Source organism: Oryctolagus cuniculus, chromosome 4 (assembly GCF_964237555.1).
Source record: "Oryctolagus cuniculus chromosome 4, mOryCun1.1, whole genome shotgun sequence".
In the NCBI taxonomy this organism is placed as follows: Eukaryota; Metazoa; Chordata; class Mammalia; order Lagomorpha; family Leporidae; genus Oryctolagus; species Oryctolagus cuniculus.
Window position 1 is genome coordinate 169,377,228 of NC_091435.1, and position 11,492 is coordinate 169,388,719.

The window sequence follows — 11,492 nt, forward strand, 5'->3', positions numbered from 1 at the left end:
AGCATTTGGTGAGTGAACCAATGAATAAAAGATCTTTCTCTCCCTCTTCTCTATGATACTCTGCCTTTTAAATTAATAAATAAGTCTTTTTAAAAATGAAAAAGCCAGGGCCGGCACTGTGACACAGTGGGCTAAGCCTCCACCTGCGGCACCGGCATCCCATATAGGTATCAGTTCCTAAGTCCTGGCTGCTCCTCTTCTGATCCAGCTCCCTACTAATGCACCTGGGAAAGCAGCAGAAAATGACCCAAATGCTGGGGCCCTGCACCTGCATGGAGACCTGGAAGAGGCTCCTGGCTCCTGGCTTTAGATGGGCCCAGCTCCAGCCATTGCAGCCATTTGGGGAGTGAACCAGTGGATGGAAGACCTACCTACCTCTCTCCCCTCCCCTCTCCTCTCCTCTCTTTCTTCTCTTCTCTCTTCTCTCCTTCTTCTCTCTTCTCTAATTCTGCCTCTTATATATATAAGTAAAAACATATATATTTTTAAAAAGAAGAAGTAGAGCCGGTGCTGCAGCTCACTAGGCTAATCCTCCACCCAGCGGCGCCGGCACCCCAGGTTCTAGTCCTGGTCGGGGCGCCGGATTCTGTCCCGGTTGCCCCTCTTCCAGGCCAGCTCTCTGCTGTGGCCCGGGAGTGCAGTGGAGGATGGCCCAAGTGCTTGGACCCTGTACCCCATGGGAGACCAGGAGAAGCACTTGGCTCCTGCCTTCGGATGGGCACAGCGCTGGCCGTAGCAGCCATCTGGGGGGTGAACCAACAGAAGGAAGACCTTTCTCTCTGTCTCTCTCTCTCACTGTCTATAACTCCACCTGTCTAATAAAAAAAGAAGAAGAAGAGGAGGAAGTGGTGGAGCCGGGCACTCTGGTGTGGGATGCATGCATCCAAGCAGCTTGAAAGTGTGTGTTCTGCACAGACCCCCCCACCCCCAGTGTAGGATTCCTTCTGGACAAACACCCCCCCCCCCCCCAGTCCCCGGTGTGGGCTTCCTTCTGAGGCTGCTAGGAGCCAGCCTGTTGCAAGCTTCCGATCCTGTGGGCCTCTGCTGCAGTCTCGCCTGGTCCCCGGGCCTGTCCCCCCCCCTTCTGCCTGTCACTCAGCAGCCGTGCAGGGACCGGGCAGAGCCCCCTGTGGGAACCACTGTTTCTCCCTGGCGTTCAGGTGGCACCATTTGGATTCTTGCGAGTTCCTGTCCTGCCCGCTCGCCTCTGCTCCCTCAGTGTTCGTAGAGGGCACACGAGGCAGTCTGGGAGCAGCGAGCGCCTGGCACGAGAGGCACATGCACAGTTGAAGGAGGAAGCGAGCCGATGAGTGTAGCGCCTTGGCCAGAGCAGTTCAGCCTTGCTCTCCCCAGGGCTGGCTCGGAGAGACTGCTGAAGCGTGCTGGCGACACTCAGGTCCGAGGACAGCTCGCGGCCACGCCCGGCGACGGTTGTTTGACACCAGTGTAGTCCATGCCAGTGCTGAAGGCCGGGGCGGCGGGCGTGCTGCGTGGCGCGGTGCTCTGTGCTGCCGTCCCTGTAAGCTCATTCTTACTCCTGGCTGGCAGCTTGCAGCCCGCGGTGCTGCGGCTCCTTAGGAGAGACAGGCCCGTGGATGCCGCTGGCTCCGGTGAAGAGCCGCCCACAGAACCCCTGTGCCGAGGGCCAGCAAAGGCCCAGAGGGAAGGAGAGTCGGACCTTCCCCACCAGGAACCCAGTGTGGATGAAGCAGAGGCAGTGAGTGACAAGGGCGTGCCTGTTGATTTCCTGGCGGCACGCTGGAGTTTGTTAAGCTGCTGGTGTTCATGGGTGTCTTTCTGTTCTGAGCGAAGGCGGCGTCCATGATCCACCCGAAGGAGGTGCCCCCGGAGGCCATTCTGCTGGCCGTGTACCTGGAGCTGCAGAACGGTGAGTGGCGGCTCCCCGCCCAGACGGGCGCGTCTGCTGTCTCTTCAGTGCAGAAACTCTGCCTTCTAGAAGTGGGCACCGATCAGTGCTTACCAACAACAGTGCAGTCAGGGAGGTTTGGGCAGCTCCCAGATTCCTGTAAGTATAGTTGGGTAAGTACATTTCTTTGTGAGAAAGTAGACTCATAACGTCTGACAGTTAGTTAATCCCTACTAGTGAACCTTTCTCGTAGCAGCTACATGACTCTAAGAGTCGGAATGCCATTGGTGTTTGAACACAGACGTCATCAGCGAGTTTTATAGCCAGCACTGTTTCTCCAAGCACACATCACTAGGATGTGGCTCACCAGAAGAAAGCCCAGGGTGGTGTGGACGGGAGAGACGGGAAGGGTCAGAAACACCGGGAGTTCTGAGTCGGACTCGGGTGTGAGGTGCTAGGCGCCTAGCAGGCATCGGTCTGCATGCCCCTGCACACTGTGCAGTCCACCTCTAGCAGATTCTCAACCTGGGCCGTGCCTTGGACTCGCTGGGGAGTCCAGGCCACGCCCTCCAGCACGCACGTCAGTGTCTGGGATTGCGCCGTTCGGCCTGGGTTCTTGAAGCTCATCTGTCAGCTCCCTGCTGGCTGTGGACGCTGGCTCAGTGGGGCTTGTCTTCTTCCAGGCAACACCCAGCTGGCCTTGCAGATCATCAAAAGGAATCAGCTGCTGCCCACGGTGAAGGCACACTCGGAGCTGAGAAAGAAGGCAGTGTTCCCGCCCACCCACCCGATCCAGCCCATCCAGATGCCGGCCTTCACCACTGTGCAGAGAAAGTGATATTTCGCTTTTGGGGAAAAAAAAAAAACTGTTACCTGAGACCCAGGGCAGTACTCACTGGCCTCTTCAGTTGTGCCAGCAGAACGAATAAAAGACCGATGGTAACGGTGCTGGTTTTGAAGGCACAGTTTTGAGACCGTCCACTGCTTTTATTCCAGGTCACTTAGACTGAAGGACTCTCACAGGCTCATTCCCAGGTGCAGCTCTGCAGTCTCTGCCAGACTGTTACTGCTCGTTTTGTGGCATTGTGTGGTCTGTGGCATAGGCAATTAAAGCATGATCTGCTCAGAACAGTCTTTGACAGTCTTTCCCGGAGCGGTTAAAAGTATTTTAGCATCTGGGGCCGGCGCTGTGGCTTAGCGGGTAAAGCTGCCACCTGCAGTGCCAGCATCCCATATGGGCGCCAGTTCAAGTGCCACCTGCTCCATTTCCGATCCAGCTCTCTACCGTGGCCTGCGAAAGCAGTGGAGGATAGCCCAAATCCTTGGGCCCCTGCACCCGCGGGGGAGACCTGGAAGAAGCTCCTGGCTCCTGACTTCGGATCGGCCCAGCTCCGGCCATTGTGGCCATTTAGGGAGTGAGTCAGCAGATAGAAGACCTCTCTGCCTCTGTAACTCCATGTTTCAAATAAATAAGTGAATATTTTAGAAGAGTATTGTAGCATCTGTAAATGCGTGTTAAAGTTTTTGTTTTTCCTTAAATTTATTTGAAAGGAAAAGATGCAGAGAGAGAGAGCCCCTCCATCCACTGGTTCACTCCCCAAATGGCTACAGCGCCGGGGCTGGGCCAGTCTGAAGCCAGGAGCGTCTTCCAGGTCTCCAGCGTGGGTGCAGGGCCACAACGTACCATCTTCCTCCGTCTCCCCAGGCGAGTTAGCAGGGAGCTGGATCCGAAGTGGAGTGGTCAGGACTTGAACTGGTCCCCATAGGGGATGCCCGCACTGCAGGCTAGCACAGCGCTGGCCCCACGTTACAGCTTCAGACACTGACAACCCAGCAGGAGGTGACCAGTCAGTCCAGAGCTGCCCTGGGATGGAGGACAGGGGGACAGCTGGCGCGTCCTGTGCCTGGTTGTGACAACGGTGCAGGAACTGTGTCCTGACGCGCAGGGCTGGTGTAACTGGTGGAGAAGAGAAGACTGCTCTGTGTGCAGTTGGCAGTCACGCGGGATTCCGAGTGCTGGCCTGGTTCGCCCCCGCTGTCCCCCCAGGCAGAAGCGCTGGTTCTGGACTCTTCAGGCGCTTCGCCCTCGTCACGAACCCCTTTGCAGATGAGACAAGAGTTTAAAAGCTGCTTCCCAAGAGACAGATTTGTACTGTGAAACCGGCATTGCCAAAATTTGCTAGTGGCCTGGATACGCAGACTGTGGGGAGCAGACAGTGCAGACTTGGTGAGGAACATCGAGTGACCGCTCCCCAAGTTGCATGGTGTTGGGTGGACTCAGCAAAGCCTGCCGTGTGGGCGTATCCGCTGCCGTGTGCCGGCTCTTCCGTTCCCTGATGGGACGACCAGCTTCAGATAGTGGAGTCTGGCACTGGCCGACCTCACAGCTTCCCCAGTTTCACAGCCACACAGGCAAGTGTTTGGATAAGCACACGAGTTATCCGAACTGCTGCCTGGGTTACTCTGGCCGACACCACACAGCACTCGCAGGGCTGTGTCCTGGAACTGGGCGTTGCCGCGACGTGGAGAACGGAGGCTTTCTTCCTCCGCTTGCGCTGGGTGGAGATGCACAGCTCTCCACGGCCGGGTGTCCACGTTGCTGGTGAACACAGGAGGCAGGGCTGCACAGTGTCAGTCTAATCACAGCGTCTTCCAAAGCCCAGCCCGCACAGATGCTGCAGGACGGTGGTGGAACTGCTTAGCCCGGGCATTTTCTGAAGAGCGAGTCCACAGATGTCATCAATTATTAAGAGGGCTGGTTTTGTGGCATAGCGGGTGGAGCTGTCACCTATGGGCATTTGGGGAATACCATATGGGTACCGGTTCAGTCCCAGTTGTTCGATTGCCAATCCAGCTCCCCTAATGTGCCTGTGGAAGCAGCAGTGGATGGCCCAAGTGGGAGACTCTGATGGAGCTCGGGCTCTTGGCTTAGCCTGGCGCAGCCCCAGATGTGGCTCTCCTTCGCCGCAGTGGAACCTGGGACAGAAGCCAAGCACTGGTAGTATCCGCTGCTGTGGCTGCGATGACCTTGCACATATATATATATATATATATATATATTTCTTTTTTTTTTTTTTTTTTTTTTTTTGAATGCAGAGTTAGAGTGAACCATCCAAATGTCTGCAGTGGAGGAAACATGTTGGCAGTGACCAAGACTGCTCTGGCTCACAAAGCAAATTTGTTTCATAAGACAGAGACTTCCAGACCCAAGACAGGCAGGGCCTGTACTACGCCCCTCATAAGCAGGAAGTGGCTACAGAAGATGGATGATTGTACACCCTTCAACATCCCGTAGGGTTAAGGGAATGGAGTCTCTGAGGGGGGATGTTGTAGGCAGGTATATAGGATAGAAGAGATTAGGTTTGTGAGCTGGGACACCACGCCTTCACCACACCCCTGTGTGACCTCATGCCCCTACCTGGCCACACCTGTGTGCCCATGGCCAATCAGGTTAGTTAACCACTGCCCTTTGAAAGTGGATTCAGGCGGGCGCTGCAGCTCACTAGGCTAATCCTCTGCCTGCGACGCTGGCACCCTGGGTTCTAGTCCCGGTCGGGGCGCCAGATTCTGTCCCGGTTGCCCCTCTTCCAGGCCAGCTCTCTGCTGTGGCCAGGGAGTTGCAGTGGAGGATGGCCCAGGTGCTTGGGCCCTGCACCCCATGGGAGACCAGGAGGAAGCACCTGGCTCCTGGCTTCAGAGCAAAACAAAAAACAAATGGCCGCGGTGGCTGGGGTTAGGCCAAGACACTGGCCCTGAGCCCTGCACGTCTTAAGGTGAAGTGAAGTGTTCTCCTGCACTTGGAAGTCACGTCTGATGCCTGTCACGTTGACATTCCAGCAGCTCGGCTTGGCCTTCCACCTCCACCAGGGCCCAGCATGAGTAAGCTCTGCACCCTAGGGACTCCTCCCACTGGCCCCTGCAGCCCCACAGGCTCCCCCTCCCCACGCTACCCCCCGATTGTCCCGCTCCAGTTAATGAAGCCACATCTAGCTGAGGTGATCCTACTTATACTCAAAGGGTTTTTTGGTTTTTAACAAGAGCTCCCAGCTTCTGGTTTCTTCCCCAAATGCCCACAACGGCCAGGACTAGACAGGGGCAGAAGCCCAAAGCTGGGGACTCAGTGAGCCTTCCACAGGGGTGGCGGGGACCCGAGTGTTGGAACCATCACTTGCTGCCTCCAGGGTCTGCACTGACCGGAAGTTGAAATCTGAAAAGGGAGCCAGGTGTCGAACCCAGGCACCCCAATTCCGACGCAGGTGTCTCAGCCGGCACGTTAACTGCTAGGCCGAGTGCCTGCCCCCGGAAGTGCTTCTGCTGTGTGACTTGAACCAGCAGCGAGTTCTCACCACACTGACTGCCGTGGACGTGGTGACGGGACATGAGCAGCCGACGCACACAGCGTGTTCAGTCTTCACCCTCTACGCTTTCGGGACACTCAGGAAGGTGGGGGACAGCCTTAGTGCTTGGTCCAGGCAGCCTGGAGTTAACTTGCCCATCTGGAGCACCCAGCTCCTTCATGGCAAATTTCCGGATCTCTGAGTGCCAGGCAGCTCGCTCCTTGCACCCAGTCCCCCGAGGCATTGTGGGTGTGGAAGGTGTACTCTCGGCTCTGCCCCGTGCTGATGGCAGAGTGGCCTTTCTCACCACCGTGTCTGTGGGAGCCGTCCTGCAGGGCCCCCTCTGAAGGGGCCCCTAAAGTATTTAAATGCCGCTTCCCTGGAGTTTTTCCTGTCACCTGCCTTAGCTTTTTTTTTTTTTTTTTTCTGACAGGTAGAGTGGACAGAGAGAGAGAGACAGAGAGAAAGGTCTTCCTTTTCCGTTGGTTCACCCTCCAATGGCCGCTGCGGCCGGCGTGCTGCAGCCGGCACACTGCGCTGATCCGAAGCCAGGAGCCAGGTGCTTTTCCTGGTCTCCCATGGGGTGCAGGGCCCAAGCACTTGGGCCATCTTCCACTGCACTCCCTGGCCACAGCAGAGAGCTGGCCTGGAAGAGGGGCAACCAGGACAGAATCCGGTGCCCCGAACCGGACTAGAACCCGGTGTGCCGGTGCCGCAAGGCGGAGGATTAGCCTAGTGAGCCATGGCGCCAGCCGCCTTAGCATCTTTTCTAGTAAGTATACAGTGAGTATACCGATGCCTCTCTACTTACAGTGAGTTGCATCCCAGTAAAGCCATTGCAAGTTGCAAACGTAAGGGGGCCAGCGTTGGCACGGTCGGTTAGGCTGCCTCTTGGAACGCCAGCATCCCAGGTCGGAGTGCTGGTTCCGGTCCCAGCTGTTCCACTTCCAATCCAGCTCCCTACTTACGTGCCTGGGAAAGCAGATTACGACGCAAGTACTTGGGCCCCTTCCACCCACATGGGGGACCCAGATGGAATTCTAGGCTCCTGACTTCGGCCTGGCCCACCCCAGCCACAGTGTGGCCATCGGTAAACCAGCTGATGGAAGATCTCTGTCTCCTTCTCTCCTTGTCACTCTTTCAATTTTTTTTTTTTTAATTGACAGTGGTTTTGGCTTCGAATAATAAGGCTTGCATTCTGCTTCTCGCTTTGGGTATAACCAGTCAATCCCAGGAGACATTCAGCCGTTGAATACAGATAAGCCTCATGGTCTTGTTGCCCGCGTTCTAACAGCACCACACTGCACAGCGACAGCTGGGGGAAGGCCCCAGTGCCAAGTGCAGTCTCCTGCAGGCGGACATTTGACACCATCATAAAGTCGAGGAATCTACAATGAGCCATCGTGAGTCGGGGGCCATCAGGATAGCGTTCTCTGGAAGGTCCCGCTGTGCATGCTGTAGGCATGAGTGTAAACAGTGGCATCCTACCTGGCCTGCCTTTTTTTTTTTTTTTTTTTTTGACAGGCAGAGTGGATAGTGAGAGAGACAGAGAGAAAGGTCTTCCTTTGCCATTGGTTCACCCTTCAATGGCCACTGCGGCTGGCACACCACACTGATCTGATGGCAGGAGCCAGGTACTTATCCTGGTCTCCCATGGGGTGCAGGGTCCAAGTACTCGGGCCATCCTCCACTGCACTCCCTGGCCACAGCAGAGAGCTGGCCTGGAAGAGGGGCAACCGGGACAGAATCCAGAGCCCTGACCGGGACTAGAACCCGGTGTGCCGGCGCCGCAAGGCGGAGGATTAGCCTAGTGAGCCGCGGCGCCGGCCTCCTACCTGGCCTTTCTCTCCTCACACCCGCCTGCCTGCACATGGCACACCTCACCCCTGCCACCTTTCAGAGGGGCATGCCACCTCTTGGAAGCCTTCCCTGGTGCTCTGGCCACACAGCCCCTTTCCTGACCAGTTGGCTGGGAACCTCAGCTCTCGAGCCTAGTGACAGCAGATGAACTCTTCGCCCTGCGTCCTTTCTCACCCACTGGTAAACCTGTCCCTGTAGGAGGATTGGAATGCAGTGAACACGGAACTTAGCCAGTGGACACTTCCTGTCGCCTGCAGCACCTGCTCAGCCTGCTGCCCAGTCTGCTGGACACGAAGGGCCTTCAGAAAGCTGGAGGGGACCGGCGTCTCGGCAGAGTGGGCTGAGCTGCCATTAGCAACACCAGCAACCCGTATCTCACTGGCATGCCCAGCTTCCAATCCAGCTTCCTGCAAATGTGCCCGGGAGATAACAGATAATGGCTCAGATAAATAGTAGACAATGGTCTGCCACCCACGTGGGAGACCAGGATGGAGTTCTGGCTCCTGGCTTCAGCCTTGCCCCGCCCTGGCTGTTGTGGCCTTGTGGGGAATGAACCAGCAGATGGAAGATCTGGGTCCTCCTGCCTGACTCACAGCCCATCACTGACTTGGGGGTGATGGAAGGAGGAAGCTGCTTACTGCAAAGCACAGAGCAAGGAGCTGGACAGCTGCTGCTTCGCTCCCAGCCCCACGCCCAGGAGTTAGGGGCTGCAGGATCAGGTCCTGTCCAAGTTCCTGGTTGGTCATTGGAGCTCGGGACCTTCCTTTGATTGGTCAGTGATGCCGTGGTCTGTAGAGAATGTGTTGCGGTGGCCAGGTGGGCTCCAGGAGGTCTGGGAGGGTGGCAGCTCCGCCCTGCCTGGACCTGGCCACCCCAGGGCAACGCTGGCCTTCCGGGGTCTTATCTATTGGGGAAGCAAAGGACTCCTTGAGTCAGTCGGTGATTAGAGCCTTGTAGGGCCAGCTGTGTCACTCCCCAGTGAATTTCTTTTGATAAAGGCCAGGCAAGGACACCGCGGGTTAAGGGGGACAGAGGCAACGCTGGGCGTGTAGGGGCGCGGTTTCAACGTCCTCCCAGTCCCCTGGAAGACAGGCTGTGTGTGCGGGTTGTTCCAGGGAAAAAAGTCTTCTGCCTGGCCCCGCTCCACAGGCCCGACCTCTCTCAAGGTGGGATGGCCCATGAGCACAACCCCAGCTTCCCAGGGGCTCGGCGGCCTTGACCCTGAGCCTTGTGGCGTGAGTGTGAAGCAGTGGCTGTGGACGCGCGGGTCAGCGGTCGGAGCCAGCGACGTGCGCCCTGCAGGCCAGGGACGAGGGTGGGAGCCGGGCCTGCAGGGGCGGCCACGAGGGTCATTAGCCCCCTCGCTGGGGCGAAGCAGTGCGTGTGGTGACCGACAATCGTCCTGGAGGATTTAGGGGGATTTGGCCAAGTGTCCCTGTGGGCCCCCAGCCTCCTCCTAATCCCGGCCACATTTCAGACTACTTAGGATCGCATTAAATGTCAAAGCCGGCGTTTAGGGAAATGTCTACATTTCGGATGCATCGCCAGGGTCAGGGGAGAAGCGGCCGGGAATCTCGGAGCGAGAGGCGGGAGAGGCGCTCTGTGTGGTCCGGCGCCCCCGCGGCCTCGCCGCCCAGGAATGCGGGCTTTTCACATGCAGAAAATGCTCACGCTTTGTTTCCGCCTCGGCCTCCCGGGGGCGCGGGGCCGCCGGCCCCCGGGAGAGCCGCGCCGCCCCCGGCCCCGGGCGCCCCCTGCCCCCGCGGGGAGCGAGCCGGGACGGAGCCGTCGAGGAAGACCCCGGGTCTCGCCTCGCCGGGGGACGCCGGCCAGGGCCCCGGACGCGCGCATCCTCCGGGCACGGCGGTGGGGGGCGCAGAGCCCACCGCCGGGGGTCCCAGGAGACGCGGGGCGCCCCCTGCCCCCGCGGGGAGCGAGCCGGGACGGAGCCGTCGAGGAAGACCCCGGGTCGGGATCCTCCGGCCGGGGCGCCGGCTGCTGCAGGCGCTGGTCTGCGGCGGGGGTGGGGGCGCAGAGCCGACCGCCGGGGGCCCAGGCGCCCAGGAGACCCTGCGCGCCCCCTGCCGGCCGCCCCGCGCCCCGCGACGTGCGGGCCGCGCAGACACCGACTGCGGCGCGCGCTGTGTCTCTCCTGTTTTATTTCGTTTATTTATTTTACTCTGATTCACTTAATGATTTCTGTTTATTCCGCTTTATTCATGTGTTCCATTGTTTAATTTGGTATTTGATGGCATTGTATTGAGAGTTACTTTGGGGTTTGTTTTCCCCAAAATTTAGTTATTTATCGGTTTTTTTTTTTTCTCCTTTTTAAAATCGAGGGGAAGAGCAGGCCCCTCTGAACCTTGCCCCAGACCCTGACTCCGCCTAGAGAAATGCGGAGACCCGGTGACACGGTCCTCGCGGGGAGCCCAGGGTGCGGGTCGGCTCCCCCGGGAGTCAGGCAGGCCTTCATAGGTGTTCCTGGACTGCCTGTTACTTATGCCTCGACATTTCTCCAACGAAGAACCCCGGGAGCCCCGGTCCCCGCGGGGCGCTGGCTGGGGGGGGGGGGCTGTTCCCCACGCAGACGCTGAGAAGGTGGCCAGCAGGGAGCTGCTTGCCCTCTGCGGTGGACCAGGGGCACACCCCCCCCCCCCCCCCCCCCCCCCCACCCCCCCCCCCCGGTCAGGGCGATGTGTCATCTCCTACTTTGGAAAACACCAGATGAATAGTAAGCCGTGTGAGCCTGGATCACCTGTGACCATTCTGCCAACAAGTGCTGAGCATCCTTTTTGTTTTCACTGAACTTTGAGGGCAGGGCGTACGTGGGGCGACACTTCGCGGCGAGGCTTCAACCTGTGTCTCTAAGAACCCATGCATTCCCTAAACAACCACACACACAGTCTCCTAGGAAATTTAACACAGCCGAGATAATTGTATCTAACACCTCCGCTGAGGTCTTTATTTAATCTTCTTTAATTCACAAATTTTCCCCAGCCTTTTTTGGCCTGCAGTACCTGGGCTTAACCTACTATGCCACAGCGCCAGCTCCATAAATGAGTCCTTTTTTAAAAGCATATTTATTTTTGGCCGGCACTGTGGCTCACTTGGCTAATCCTCCGCCTGCAGCGCCGGCACCCCAGGTTCTAGTCCCGGTTGGGGGCACCAGTTCTGTCCTGGTTGCTCCTCTTCCAGGCCAGCTCTCTGCTGTGGCCCAGGAAGGCAGTGGAGGACGGCCCAAGTGCTTGGGCCCTGCACCCTCATGGGAGACCGGGGTGGGGGGCACCTGGCTCTTGGCTTCGGATCGGCGCAGTGCGCAGGCCATAGCGGCCTTTTGGGAGGTGAACTAACGGAAGGAAGATCTTTGTCTCTCTCTCTCACTGTCTAACTCTGCCTGTCAAGAAATAAATAAACATATTTATTTTGCA

The 11,492-nt window shown here is 57.9% G+C and overlaps 1 protein-coding gene across 13 annotated transcripts in view; it reads left to right on the top strand.

Moving 5' to 3' along the window:
* CNOT10 (CCR4-NOT transcription complex subunit 10) overlaps nt 1–2,996 on the top strand; it is an 83,083-nt gene extending 80,087 nt beyond the window's left edge. For all 13 annotated transcript variants that reach the window (XM_008266104.4, XM_070072906.1, XM_070072907.1 and 10 more), the window contains 2 exons: nt 1,813–1,888; nt 2,551–2,996. In XM_008266104.4, coding sequence (XP_008264326.3) covers nt 1,813–1,888; nt 2,551–2,705 — 231 coding nt within the window. In that variant the 3' untranslated portion in view covers nt 2,706–2,996. The remainder of the gene's footprint in view (nt 1–1,812; nt 1,889–2,550) is intronic.
* The last annotated feature ends 8,496 nt before the right edge of the window (nt 2,997–11,492 follow it).